Source organism: Topomyia yanbarensis, chromosome 2 (assembly GCF_030247195.1).
Source record: "Topomyia yanbarensis strain Yona2022 chromosome 2, ASM3024719v1, whole genome shotgun sequence".
In the NCBI taxonomy this organism is placed as follows: Eukaryota; Metazoa; Arthropoda; class Insecta; order Diptera; family Culicidae; genus Topomyia; species Topomyia yanbarensis.
The window spans coordinates 7856046-7870254 of NC_080671.1; the positions used below are offsets into that span (position 1 = coordinate 7856046).

The 14209-nt window shown below is 40.7% G+C and overlaps 1 protein-coding gene across 1 annotated transcript in view; it reads right to left on the reverse strand.

Moving 5' to 3' along the window:
- Positions 1-61: 61 nt before the first annotated feature.
- The window catches only part of LOC131679047 (uricase), a 29087-nt gene continuing 14939 nt past the window's right edge, over positions 62-14209 (reverse strand). Inside the window, exons 3-4 of the mRNA XM_058959583.1 lie at positions 711-989; positions 62-643 (exon numbers count right to left, since the gene is read on the reverse strand). Of these exons, the coding sequence (XP_058815566.1) occupies positions 147-643; positions 711-989 (776 nt within the window). The 3' untranslated portion in view covers positions 62-146. The remainder of the gene's footprint in view (positions 644-710; positions 990-14209) is intronic.

The window sequence follows — 14209 nt, forward strand, 5'->3', positions numbered from 1 at the left end:
GGGGCTCTTGGCTACAGAGATCAATTAGTTCAAGGTTTGTGACGTCCTAAAAATTCCCACGTTGCATTTGTACCATCATTAAGTTTATTTTTTGTCTTACAAACACTCGTCATAACTTAATCCTAGCGAACAGTAAGATTCTAAAATCAAAGTTTACTTTTAACAGTGGACTTGCGATCCAGCTGCGCATAAATAATCCCGGCAGGTTTATCGACCGGTAGGAAAACCGTTTCCTCCTTCAGCTCATCTCCGTTGATGACTTTGGGAAATTTGCTAAAATCAAAGTTGAAGTAGTGCTTGTTCGGCATCGTCATATCGATGGACGAAATTTCCGGAATGCTTTCGAGAACCTGCTTCTCCGCCAGGTACAGCGTATTTTGAACACTTGGTGAGAAGATTCCCTTCACCGTTTCGCCGGCGAAGGTATTTAGGATGCAGTATTTCACTCTGTTCCAGCAAAAGTCAAAATCCACATCCTTTATGGTTGAGTACTGCCACGACGAACGCACAATGGTGCTAAAGATTCGATCGTGCTGATCTGGCAGTGAACGGTACTCATCGTTGACGAAGTTTACGAATGCCGATTGGGTCGTCTTGAGGACGCGTAAGTCAGTAAGGCCGCTGATGACCGTGGGTTTGAGATCTGCAAAATGAAAAACATTGAATTAGGATGCAAGCTCACTAGTAGATATATGTCAAAGTACACTTACCACCACGTTTCTGGGTTACATCACAGTACCGAATTGCAGTCGGCGTGAAGACAAAGGCGTGATTGTGCAGGTCTTGGTAGGGTCCCTTTCCGAATCCCATGCGAGACCACGGATACTCGTCGATGTGGATTGAGACTTCGTTGACGTGCGAATATTTTGTTAGGAAGTGGCTGCATAATAGAATGCCAAACTCCTCCGGTGATTTGAGACCATGCTTGCGAGCTAACAGGTAAACGGTATTCTTCTGCGAGTCAGTTGCCACGATGTCCGAGTTGTCGCCTATAGAAAGCAGATATGGAACAGATTAGTTGTAACCTACAAAACCTTTCCTGTCAGAATTTAAACTTTTTTGAATATTCAATATAACTGTGATGTCATCATTTTGATTGTATAAGCATAAACAAACACCCTCGTACCAAACGGTGTTCAGGACTTCATTCGCCATCATTTTTGATGATTTATCATATTAAAAAATTCAAACGAAACTTCTGAGGTAAAGACATTACCGCAAAAGGCACGTAGAAGTTCAACAGGTGTAGATCACTCCTATATATGACGCGTCAGGTTGGTAAAAGGTTTGTACCAGGGCCGGCGGAATACGTGGGTAGTATAAGTAGTACTACCCACTCGAAAAATTCTGAGTGGGGAATAACCCACTCGAAAGTTTCGAACAAGCCAAAACCTGAGATTAACCACGTATGCGTCTCGCGCACAAAATGCATGCGTCTGCTATTCTCGGTGTACAACAATTTCATATTTTTAATCAGATATAAATGTCTTTCCTTTACAATTTAAATTTCTAAAAAAATATGGGATAATAATTAGGTTTGGCTTGAAATTTGATTTTATATTTATATTAAAGGGAATACATTTTGGTACATCTTAAAACTAGAAGTGCAGATCGACATACAAAAAAATAATGCAATTTTAATCAGACTAATGGATGCTGTTAGAAATATTTTTATAGATTAATTTATGTAATTGTAATTTTTTGACAAGAACAATTATTTGATTGGAAATTGAAATAAGGAGAAACACTTGTAGGCTTTTCATAAGGAAGGCAAAATACATACACAAGAGGGATTGATTCAAACGTCAGTAGAAAAGACGGTATAAGGAAGGAGAGGGACAATGACAGGAAATAAAGGAAATTAAACTTGCAGCATTTTGGCAAACAGAAAATCACTGTGAGTACATCATGAACCCGATCGTTGGCTGGCCTCCTTGAATATGTTGGGAACTCGCATGTTAACTCAAAGAGAAGAGATAACTAAATTTGGATATCTATCGTGTTTAAAAATATGTATATGAGAGATCGAGGATAACCAGCACATCTCGGACTGGAACGAGGCCGAAACGATTCGTTTAACGGAGATCTGGCGCACGACCAGAGAACATGTTTAATGTCGCGATAACCCTCACCACAAGCGCAGAGACCACTCTCCACGAACGGAGATGAATGCGTATAATTATTGGACAAGACCCGAAGGAAGTCACGACCTTCATCTATCCTCTTCAACCAAGATTTTGTTGATACCTTTGGGATTCCTAAACTTCTATTATCCCACTAAATTTGTCAATTTTCGAGCGTCATCTGACAAGAAATATTGAAAAACTCGTTGAAGCTACTCGATCTTTCATTAATATTACCTTCTAATGTCTAAGTATCCGGCTTTTCATTACCATTATAATCTAAGTGTCCCTTTCCCATTACCCGGAATGGAGTAATATGAAAAAACTGAAACTAATAGTTGTATCTGGTAATTTGGAAAGATTTTTCAGATAAAGCGCTAAGGAACTCCCATATTTTCCCCAGGAAAAACAAGGAGTGCTTTCCATGCTCCATCGAACGGAGGGCCTCCTTGGAACTGTCTCAATGTGGGCATGGTCGTTGATAGGTAAATATAAAACCATAAGTTTTGTGAGGTGAATGTTTGCAGCACAGCCTCTTTTATGATCACCCTCACCACTACTGCCACAATAATTAGCAGAGAAGCTATTCATAGCTCTCATCATCTGACGAACGTTAGGGTGATATTCCCACTACGATGCTTATTCGTGAGCATCTTTGCTGTCAGATAAACGTGTGTATTGAAAAAACAATCATTACGTTTATATACAGTATTATCATTTCATAGCGAAACATCTATCGTTTGAATGTGGATCTACATGGAATGCTATTGTCGCCGAAAAAATATTCTTGGTTCCGTGTATTCCGAGCAAAGGTTTAATCGAATATACAACGTAGGGCCTAGTGACCAGTCGAAATATTATTTCTCTCCTTAATCCATCGACGAACCGGTGCCAATAACCGCTTTTTCCATTTGCGTTCTTATCGTCGCCTATGTTCGGTAAAAATCGGCCGATCCGATGGTCAAAAAGTTTATATGGGACTTTTTCGCGTACGATTCTGAGCAATCTCTGCCCACAACAGAGTGAGAGGCCGTCCATGGTTATTCGCGACGGGTACACGTTTCGTCTGACCTTTAACCGTTATGTGACCGACGGGTACCTTTTTAGGTTTCAATTTATTGAAATTCCAATGTTTTATCTATAGCTGAAAATTAAAACTTCGTAACATCTTAGAACTTCACTAAGTCAAGCTTTTGGGTTAATAATGTTGTTGATGTGGTAAGGAGGAGTGAGGAGGAGCTCCTGAATTTTTTACTACGTACCAGACCGACGAGGGTACCCGGGCACCCACAAAACTGAAATGCCAATAACTAAGGTAATCTCCAAACGATTTCGACACTTTTGGGTGTTTTGGGTTCGGGAACTTGATTTATATGCGGGATATGTCGACAGTTCATGCAGATTCTCTCCATCAACTTTTGAAGGGCAGATCTGGTGAAACGCTCGAAGTGAGGCTGATGGATTGCTTGGATACCAGAATTTCCACTGCCTGAAGCGAAGGGTACTGAAAGGAGCCAACCCCGTAATTGGCAAGTAAGCCCCTCTCGGAGACCACACCATCAATCTCTACTTCCCGGGGGGTACGTAGACAAAATACTTTTCGTACACGCCCGAGTATTGTGTGATTAGATCACATGATATATCGATGATGTTAAATACCTTATCTTTGGTCCGGAAGGTTTGTATTGAAAAGGAGATTATTCTGCATTATTTTTGCCTTCGGTATTCAAATCGTCCTCCATTAATCATGAAAGGATGTCGGTCGTCGGAAATACCTTTTCATTAGTCAACACTGTTATGCGGGCTTCAGTATCCACCAAATCGCAGCTCTTTCGCAGGGTATGAAAATGACTCCGAGTTTTACTACCCACTCGGGAAAAAAGTGTTCCGCCGGCCCTTGTTTGTACTCCAAGGATTGATCATGGTTTACTAACTCCTAAGCTGTCAAAATCAGTTGAACATATGCAAATGATTGGCAAAGCCGTCTTCACTCCACTCAGTCCATTGCTGCTTGTCGCCAGCCTCGCAGTCTTCGAAGGGATCGCAGGTCGTCCTCTATCTGGTCGATCCACCGTGCTCGCTGTGCGCCCCGTCTTCTTGTTCCTGTAGGGTCGCCCTCAAGAACCATCTTCACCGGGTCGTCGTCCGACATTCTTACGACGTTTCCAGCCCATCGCGAACGTCCTATTTTTGAGGGTTGCGCGATGGATGGTTCTTCCAGCAGCTGATGCTACTCATGGTTCATTCGCATACCGTCTTCCATCTGCACGCCACCATAGATGGTACGCAACAACTTTCATTCGAAAACTCCAAAGGCGCATTGGTACTCCACAAGCATAGTCCAGGTCTCGTGACCGTCGAGGACCACCGGTCCAATTAGTGTCTTGTAGATAATCAACTTTGTGCGGCGGCGAATTTTGTTCGACCGGAGTATTCTCCGGAAATCAAAGTAGGTAAGATCCGTCTCTGAATTTCTCTGCTGGTATCATTGTCGGCGGTTACCAGTGAGCCCAAATACACGAATTCGTTGACCATCTCGATTTCGTCACCCTCAATCCGAACTCGGGATGGGAGGTTCACATTGTCGTCTCTAGAACCTCTTCCTCTCGTGTATTTTGTCTTCGAAACGTTGATGGCAAGTCCAATCCTGCTGGCTTCAGCTTTCAGTCGTTTCAGTCGTTGATACGTTTCTGACATCGCCTCAAAGTTCCGTGCCATTATGTCAATGTCGTCGGCGAAGCCAAGAAGCTGGACGGACTTCCTGAAGATCGTGTCAATCCCCACTCTCCTTATTACACCTTCTAACGCAACGTTGAACAGCCGACACGATAGACAATCACCTAACCGTAACCATCTTCAAGATTCAAAGGGCCTCGAGAGTGTCCCCGATACTCGAGCAACGCACATCATCCGATCCATCGTCACTTTGACTAATCATGTTAGCTTATCCGGAAAATCGTACTATGCACCGTCTGTCATAGCTGATCTCGATCGATTATGTTGTATGCCGATTTGAAATCGATAAACAAATGATGTGTGGGCACGTTGTATTCGCGGCACTTCTGCAGAACCTGCTGAATCGCGAATATTTGGTCCGTGGTGGCGCGGAAACCTATGAATCCCGCTTGATAGTACCCCGCGAACTGCCTTGCAAATCGTGACAATAGGCGGCAAAGAATTTGGGAGAGGGCCTTGTAGACGGTGCTAAGTAGTGTGATCCTGCGGTAGTTGCAGCAATCCAACTTGTCACCCTTTTTGTAGATTGGGCAAACGACACCCTCCATCCACTCCTCCGGAAGAGTCTCCTCCTCTCAAATTTTGACGATTACCCAGTGCAGCGATGTAGCCAGTGTTTCACCATCCTATTTTAATAGCTCGCTGGGTAGTTGATCTACACCGACAGCTTTGTTGTTTTTCAGCCGACCGATCTCCTCCTTGACTTCTTGGAGATCATTGCTCATACCATACCGCCTTCGTCATCTGCTGCTTCACCGTTGAGGTGCTCGTCATAGTACTGCTTCCACCTCTCAATCACCTCACACTCGTTCGTAACAAGGTTGCCGTCAAAGTCCCTGCACATATCGGCTTGCGGAACGTAACCTTTGCGCGAACTGTTCAGCTCAACGTAGAACTTCCGTGTGTCGTTTACGCGGTGTAGTTCTTCCATCGCTTCGCGATCTCATTCCTCCTGTGAGGACCAAGGTTTGTTTGTTCCGTGCTTGTTTGTATCGTTCCACAATCTGTCTCGTTACGTGCTGCAGCATCCTCGCTCGAGCTGCATTCTTCTCCTCTATTAACTGCTTACATTCGTCATCGAACCAGTCGTTTCTTCGATTCGGGATCGCTGTACCTAGTGCCGCTATAGCAGTACTTCTTATTGCGGAACGGATCTCCCTATAGCCATAGCGCCATGCGTAGTATTGGGCAACTCCGGCGTCCCGAAGTTGCGCGATGTTGGGCCTTTGTGTCCGACTACGACGAGTGTTGTACACCGTCGAGAGTTTTGATCGCATGCGTACTGCAACTAGGTAATGGTTCGAATCTATATTCGCACTGTGGTAGGTACGAACGTTGGCGATATCATAGAAGAATCGCCCGTCGATTAGAACGTGATCGATTTAGTTTTCGGTGCGTTGATCAGATAATCCCCAGGTGGCTTCGTGGATATCTTTGCGGGGGAAGAAGGTACTTCGGACTACCATGCCACGGGAGGCTGCGAAGTTCACGCATCGATGGCCGTTGTCATTCGATACGGCGTGCAAGCTGTTTGGCCCGATTACCGGTCTAAACATTACCTCCCGTACTACCTGTGCGTTCATATCACCGATGACGATTTTCACGTCCCGTTGCGAACAGCCGTCGTACACCTCCTCCAGCTTTGCATTGAACGCTTCCTTTTCATCGTCGCGTCTCCCATCGCGTGGGCTGTGTACGTTGATGATGCTGTAGTTGAAGAAACGGGCTTTGATCCTCAACTTATAAATCCTTGCGTTAATCGGAGTCCATCCAATCACGAGTTGACGCATACTACCCAGCATCACAAAGCCGGTTCCTAGCTCGTTGCCAGTGCCACAGCTCTGGTAGAAAGTAGCCGCCATACCTTTTGTCCTGTCAAGCAAAGCTTCAGCAGTGCTATGACTTCAAAGTTGGGTGGTTGGAGTTCTTCGAAAGCTGCAAAGCAGAGTAGGCTTGTTGGGCCTTCCCCAACCCCCTGTCTCGCCGGAAGACCATCGTGTCAGTTCTGTTTAGAGTCCCATGCTGACACGAGGACGATACATCAGCCGCCCCTAACATGGAGAAAAGACACTGTTTTGAGCCGCTCCAACATGGGGAACAGACGCTCGGATGGACTCACCCTCCGAAAAGAGGAGCCCCCTTCCCTGTCAGCATATGACCAGCTGGCTCCGCGGGGAGGTTGGGATAGGAGCTACTGGACAAGAGGCTAAGGACTACTGTGGCGAACCACCAGGTCTATATTACGCATTGCCCAGCCATTTATCAACCTAATTTTGAAACCGATGTATTTTGTGTCTAATCGTTACAATATGATTCCATCCACATTTAATACAATAAATTCAAATTTAGTATATAATTTATAATTTAGTTTTTTTGTTTATTTGTTGTTGGCTCTTCATTATTGTAGTTTGTTTGTTAATTTATTGGAAAAAAAATATTTGTTGTTATTTTTGTTTAACATAGGATAAGTTTTTGTACTAACCAATAACCCCGTTAAAATTCAAACCACTGATAAAATAAATTCGTAAATTTAATGAAATCGATCATGCAATGCACGAATTCATTCGTCGTTTTCTGCAACGAAGTATTTTCGTGCATTGAAAATAGTAGGTTTCGTTTATTTCATGAACAAGAATGGCCGCTTGGTGAACGAAAGCTTTCGTAAATTTTACACATTTAATATACACTGCACAATGTTATCGTTGATAATAACATTATTTTTGGTGAATGAAACGAAATGTTTTGTTTATTTTAATACACGTTTGTGTATATTACGAACCATTTCGTTGGTCGCACCAATTCATTTCGTTTATCTTAGAAAAGTTTTCAGTCGATCTTTTGGGATCGATGTTTGACAACATCGATTTTTTTAAATTTCAAAAAATCGATGTGGCCAAATCGATTTTATTGTAGTACGAAGAAATGACCGCTTGATGAACGAAAGTTTTCGTAAATTTTACTTATTTAGTTTGCATTGCACGAATGTTATCGTTGATAACGACATCATATTTCGTAAATGAAATGTTTCGTTTATTTTAATAAACGTTTATGTATATTACGAGCGATTTCATTGCTCACACGAATTTATTTCGTTCATCTTAGGAAAGTTTTCGTATTTATTAGCATATTATTTTTTCAATCGATATTTTAGGATCGATGTTTGACAACAACGATTTTTCAACTAACTAAAAGGATCGATCTAGCAAAATCGATTTTATTTCAACCTGCTCACCTCTGTTGAGGACTAGAAAGATTGTGATGTGATGTAATGGCCGCTTGATGAACGAAAGTTTCCGTTAATTTTGCATATTTGGTGTACATTGCAGGAATGTTATTGTTGATAACGACATTATTTTTCATGAATGAAACGAAATGATTCGTTTATTTCAATAAATGATGAACGATTTCGATGGTTCGATGGCCGCACGAATTCATTTCGTTTATCTTAGAAAATTTTTCGTATTTATTAGCCTCTTATTGTTTTCAGTCGATCTTTTGGGATCGATGTTTGACAACATCGATTTTTTTTAATTTAAGAAAATCGATGCGGCCAGATCGATTTTATTGTGATACGAAGAAATGGACGCTTGGTGAACGAAAGTTTTCGTAAATTTTACTTATTTAGTGTACATTGCACGAATATTATCGCCGATAACAACCTTGGTTCGTTTATTTTAATAAACGTTTATGTATATTACGAACGATTTCGTTGATCGCACGAATTCACTTCGTTTATCTTAGAAAAGTTTTTGTATTTATTCGCATACCTTTTTCATTCGATTCGATTTTTAACTAACTAAAAGGATCGATCTGGCCAAATCGATTTTATTTCAACCTGCTCACCTCTATTGAGGACTAGAAAGATTGTTGTGTAAAGAATTATCTAGTGTACATGGAACGAATGTTATCGTTGACAACGACATTATTTTTCGTGAATGAAACGAAACGATTCGTTTATTCCAGTAAATGTTTGAGTATATTACGAACGACTTCGTTGGTCACACGAATTCTTTTCGTTCATCTTAGAAAAGTTTTCGTAATTATTATCGTCTCATTTTTTCATTCGATTTTTGGGATCGATGTTTGACAACACCGATTTTTTTTAATTAAAGAAATAGATCCGGCAAAATCGATTTCATTGTGGTATCTAGAAATGGCCGCTTGATGAACGAAGGTTTTCGTAAATTTTACTTATTTAGAGTACATTGCACGAATGACGTCGTTGAAAACAACATTATTTTTCGTGAATGAAACGAATTTTTTTGTTTATTTTAAAAAAATGTGTGTGTATATTACGAACAATCTCGTTGGTCGCACGAATTCATTTCGTTCATCTAAAAGAATTTTTCATATTTAATAGCATATTATTTTGACATAGCGCCGGCAGAGAAAAACTCAAACTTATTCATACAAAAACAATGAGCGTTCGCGATGGCTCAATTGAATCCGTTCTGCTCCAGTTTCTGGATTAACTGGAAGCAAAAGAGGTTCAGAAAATCTTCCAGAAACCAGCAGACATGGATACGGCTACTGAATAGTCAGACCGAGAAAGTCGTGATGATCAACAATTATCTGACGTATAGCAACAATGACTCCATATTCTACCTCTATTGAAGCTCTTTTGACGTTGACTATTTGACGAATGATGCTCGTAAATATTTTAAATTTATTCGTATATATCAGCGAACAATTCGTTCGCCGAACGAAGCTGTTTCGTAATAAGCCAACGAAAGTCGTTTCGTGGTTTTCACGAAAAACTCGTAATAAAAAATAAAAGTGTTTCAATAGAACTATGAACGATTCATAATATGTACGAAAAATTCGTATATATTATGAAAACGTACGAAACTAATTCCTAGCGATTTACGAATATATTCTATCAGTGAATAATTAGGCGTCGATAATTTGCGTAAAAAAGTTGTAAATGATAGCGGTTGGGGGAAATGTAGGAATTCTGCCTGTTTTGCTCGAGGGCGGGAAAGAGGTCTTTCGTACCCACCCCGAAACGTCCAGACCAGGCGTTGGGGCCTAGTACGTGTTTCCCTCTGGACCAGTCATAACCCCTAAAGGCACCTATAATCCCGCAAACGTTACCAACACGAAGCTAATGAATGTACCGGAAAAAACCGCAACGGCAAAATAGTCCGCACTAATCATAGGCCAACTGTTTAATGCAAAATTTACTAGCACCGAATCTGTTGCTGCATGACTGATTGACACCGCAGTGAAGTTGAGTCAGGTACCAGTAATTTAGCCGCAGACCACTGTTTTCGGGAAAGTTAAGGGAGAGTGGAGATAAAAGGGGACGAGAGAGAGAGAGAGAGAGAGAGAGAGAGAGAGAGAGAATAAGAGGAATTGGAAATCGATGGGCTGCTGGGAAATGATAATTAGTGAGGAAGAACAGTTTGGATCGAGTTATAAAGCGCTTAGGATCAAAAAGTCTAAAGATCGTGAAAAAGACAGTGCGGAGTAGAAGTGCAACGGTGTGGGCCGATGGCCCAATGGTTTCAGCATAAGAACAACCCAACTGTAATAATGGCCCTGAACCACCGTCCGCCACTATCGGTTTCCTACAGGATCGCCCTGGAGTTATACGAAGATAAGCTGCTACGTCGTGGAACCATCAAACCACCAGCTCCACTCCGAAGTCCACGTGAGCACCTTGGAACGGTAAAAGTTTGGACGCATGCTACGGCCACCTAAAAGGCAGGGTACATCCTTTCATGTGGGGATTGCCGTTGCCACGCCGACAAAGTACGCTAAAATCTCCACTGGGAGTCGTTTCGTCCGTTACGTAGAACAGAGCGACCACTGGCCGTGAAGTAGCTTCAGGTACGTTACCTCCGCTCTCTCTTACTCTCTCCCTCATATTGGATAGTCGAAGCGCCCCAACGTGTTTCTTTCGGCCTCGCAATTCAACCGCTAAATAAATTGTAAAATTATGTACCTTGTCATCCGACAAAGCCCCTTTCTTTGTCGGATGGTTTTATATTGGTTCGCTTTGACCAGATTATAAGTGGTAAGTACAGTGAGTCCTCCCGAGAACAGTAGCCGACTCTGAGATCAACAAAAAAGGTGAGCTAGCCGTGCGGTGTTCTCGACACCAACTTTCGGTCCCAAATCTTGGTAGCACCTGGTTTACCTAGAATTTTTCAACAGCAACAGTCTTTCTCGAGACTACCTATATTTTTTTCGACAATTAGTCTTTCTCAAGACTATCTACTTTTTCTACTCAATCAGTCTTTTTCAAGACTAAAACATTTTTCAAGAACAATTCAGCCTAAAGAAATATTTAATTCTTCCAACATGCCTGGGTCCTCCCAGAAAGGCCCTGTGCCAAAAATTAAAGCTAAACGGAAAAGGGTATCTTCTCCACCCGAAAATCCAATTGACTGCAGCAACTCATTCGATGTTTTATCCGAATGTGAGACTGATGAAATTTCTAAATTTCCTCGCATTGCGCATAATGCCAATGAGAAAAAAAAAACGCAATCACCTCCGCCTATAACAGTGATGATCTCCGACTTCAAAGCCTTTCGAACTGAGCTTTCGACGTTGCTTTCGGACGTGAAAGTCTCTTTTCAGATTGGCCGAAGAGGAGAATGTCTAGTTACAGCGGAGGAATTGATTGTCCACAAACGACTACTCCATTATCTTACGGAGAAGTTATATAAATTTTATTCATATGATTTCAAGACAGATAGACCTTTGAAGGCTGTCTTAAACGGGATACAACAAGGTCAAAGTTTGGATGAAATATCCAACGACTTGAAAAATTTACTTGGCTTTTCTCCTTCACAAGTTATTCTCATGAAGAGAAAGGCTAGCGGCAATAACACGCCAGTACGCTCTGGAATTATCCAGGAGCTTTATTTAATTCATTTTAACCGTAATGAGGTTAATAATTTGAAAGCATTTGAAAAAGAACGTTTTATGTTCCACGTGCGAGTAAAGTGGGAACATTATAGACAACATGGGGGCAGAATTCAGTGTCGTAGATGCCAAGGCTTTGGGCATGGCACAAAAAATTGTCATTTGGATTCCAAATGTATGATCTGTGGTGATAAATCGCACACTAAAGATACTTGTCCGGTGAAAAAAACCACAAAAAGTTTCAAATGCGCTAATTGTAGCGAAAATCATAAATCAAATTTCTGGGGTTGTCCAGTTCGAGAAAAAATTATAAATTCTCGTTCTAGACAATAAAAACAACAAATAAAAAAAGAAGTAGGTACACTTCAAGAAAACACGTCCAAACGTGTTAATCCAATTCAAAATAGATTAACAACTTCTTCTACCTCTGTCACACCATCCTACAATGGTGTGTCATCTTATGCTTTAGTGGCAGGTAACAAGGCCAAAATAACGGCTACAGTAACCACGCCCACAAACTCGTTTGCACTCAGCGCTTCCTTTAGTCCAATTTAGATCTAGATAGCGTAACGGAAGAAAAATTAAAATACCTGCAGGACTCAATGTCACCTATGATGATTGCCATGTTAAATTCTACCTCCATGTTTGAAGCTTTTCAAGCGGGTTGGGAATTTGCTAACAAAATTGTAATGAAATTAAAGTTTAACAATGACTTTAAATAATCGAAGACGAATTTTTCAACTTCTTCAGGTTACATAATGTGCATATAGCCGTTGTGACCGAAACTTTTTTTAAACCAAATATTAAATTGAAGAGTAACTCTAATTTTGTTATTCATCGATTTAATTTAATTTAATCAATCGCAGGATCAAACATTCCGTTACGCCGTCTCTTGACACCAAGGTGATCGAGAGTTTGGGTATCGAAGTTGAAACTGATCTTGGTATCATTTTTATTGCTGCAGCCTATTTGCCTTTTCAGTGCACTGGCGAGCAAATTAATTTCTTGAAAGGAGACTTACAAGAAATCGATCGAAATTCTTCATAATCGGTGATTTTAACGCCAAACACTGAACCTGGAATAATGCTCAAAGCAATTCTAATTCTATAGTTGATGCTAGAAATTTATCAGTTCCAACAACACAGAAAAACTTTAATACTCTTATTATTGACGACGATCTTCAACTTCTTATTTGCTTGAAGAATGTTCGAAGACGTCAATATCAACGTTCTCGTGATCCTGCTATGAAATGGATCTATCAGGATCTACAAAAAGAAATTAAGCATAGATTCACACTCTTAAGAAATGAAAATTTCGCGAAAGAGGTTGAACAAATCAAGCCAAATTCTAAACCTTTCTGGAAACTTTCTAAGGTTCTTAAGAAACCTCAGAAACCAATTCCAGCTTTGAAGGAAGGTGACCACATACTTCCTACAAACGAAGAAAAAGCTCAAAAACTTGCTCAGCAGTTTGAAAGCGTCCATAATTGTAATCTCAACGTTGTGAGTCCTATTGAAACCGAACTCTTACGAAAATATGAAAACGTTCCAAATCAAGTATTGTCTCTAGACTGTTGAAACAAACTATGATGAGATCAAATCAAAATATGGAAGCTCCAGGTTATGATGCAATTTTCAACATTCTTCTTTAAAACCTTCCCGAAATCACCATGAGATACTTGGTCAAATTATTCAACAAATGTTTTGAATTAGCATACTTCCCTGAAAGATGGAAAAAGGCCAAGATTATTCCTATTTTGAAGCCAGATAAAAACCCAGCAGAAGCATCTAGCTATCGACCAATTAGCTTACTCTCTTCTATTAGTAAATTATTTGAAAAAATCATCCTAACTAGAATGATGTCACATATCAATGAGAATTCTATTTTTCTTCCTGAGCAGTTTGGAATTCGTATTGGATATTCAACTACTCATCAACTTCCGCTGGAGTTACTCGTCTAGACATCGAAAAAGCTTTCGACAGTGTTTGGCACAAAGCATTAATTGCCAAAATGTGGGATTTCAATTTTCAAATTTACATAGTAAAGATAATTAAAAAATTATCTTACTAACCGTACCCTACAGATTTCTTATCAGAATTGTAAATCTAATAAGCTACCCGTTAAAGCAGGCGTCCCTCAAGGATCAAGCGTCGCACCAATCCTATATAATATTTTTACCTCTGATCTTCCAAATCTACCTACAGGCTGTAAAAAGTCACTTTTCTGTGATGATACTAGCATCTGAGCCGCTGGGAGAAGTCTTCGTATTATCTGCACTCGACTGCAACGAAGCTTGAATGTTTTCAATGATTACCTGAAAAAATGGAAAATTTCCACTAATGTGGCAAAAACACAATTGATTGTGTTTCCGCATAAACCAAGGGCTTCTTCTCTTAAACCAAATAATAACCATATTATTAAATTCAATGGTTTGAATTTTACGTGGTCAGATCAAGTTAAATACTTGGGTTTGATTT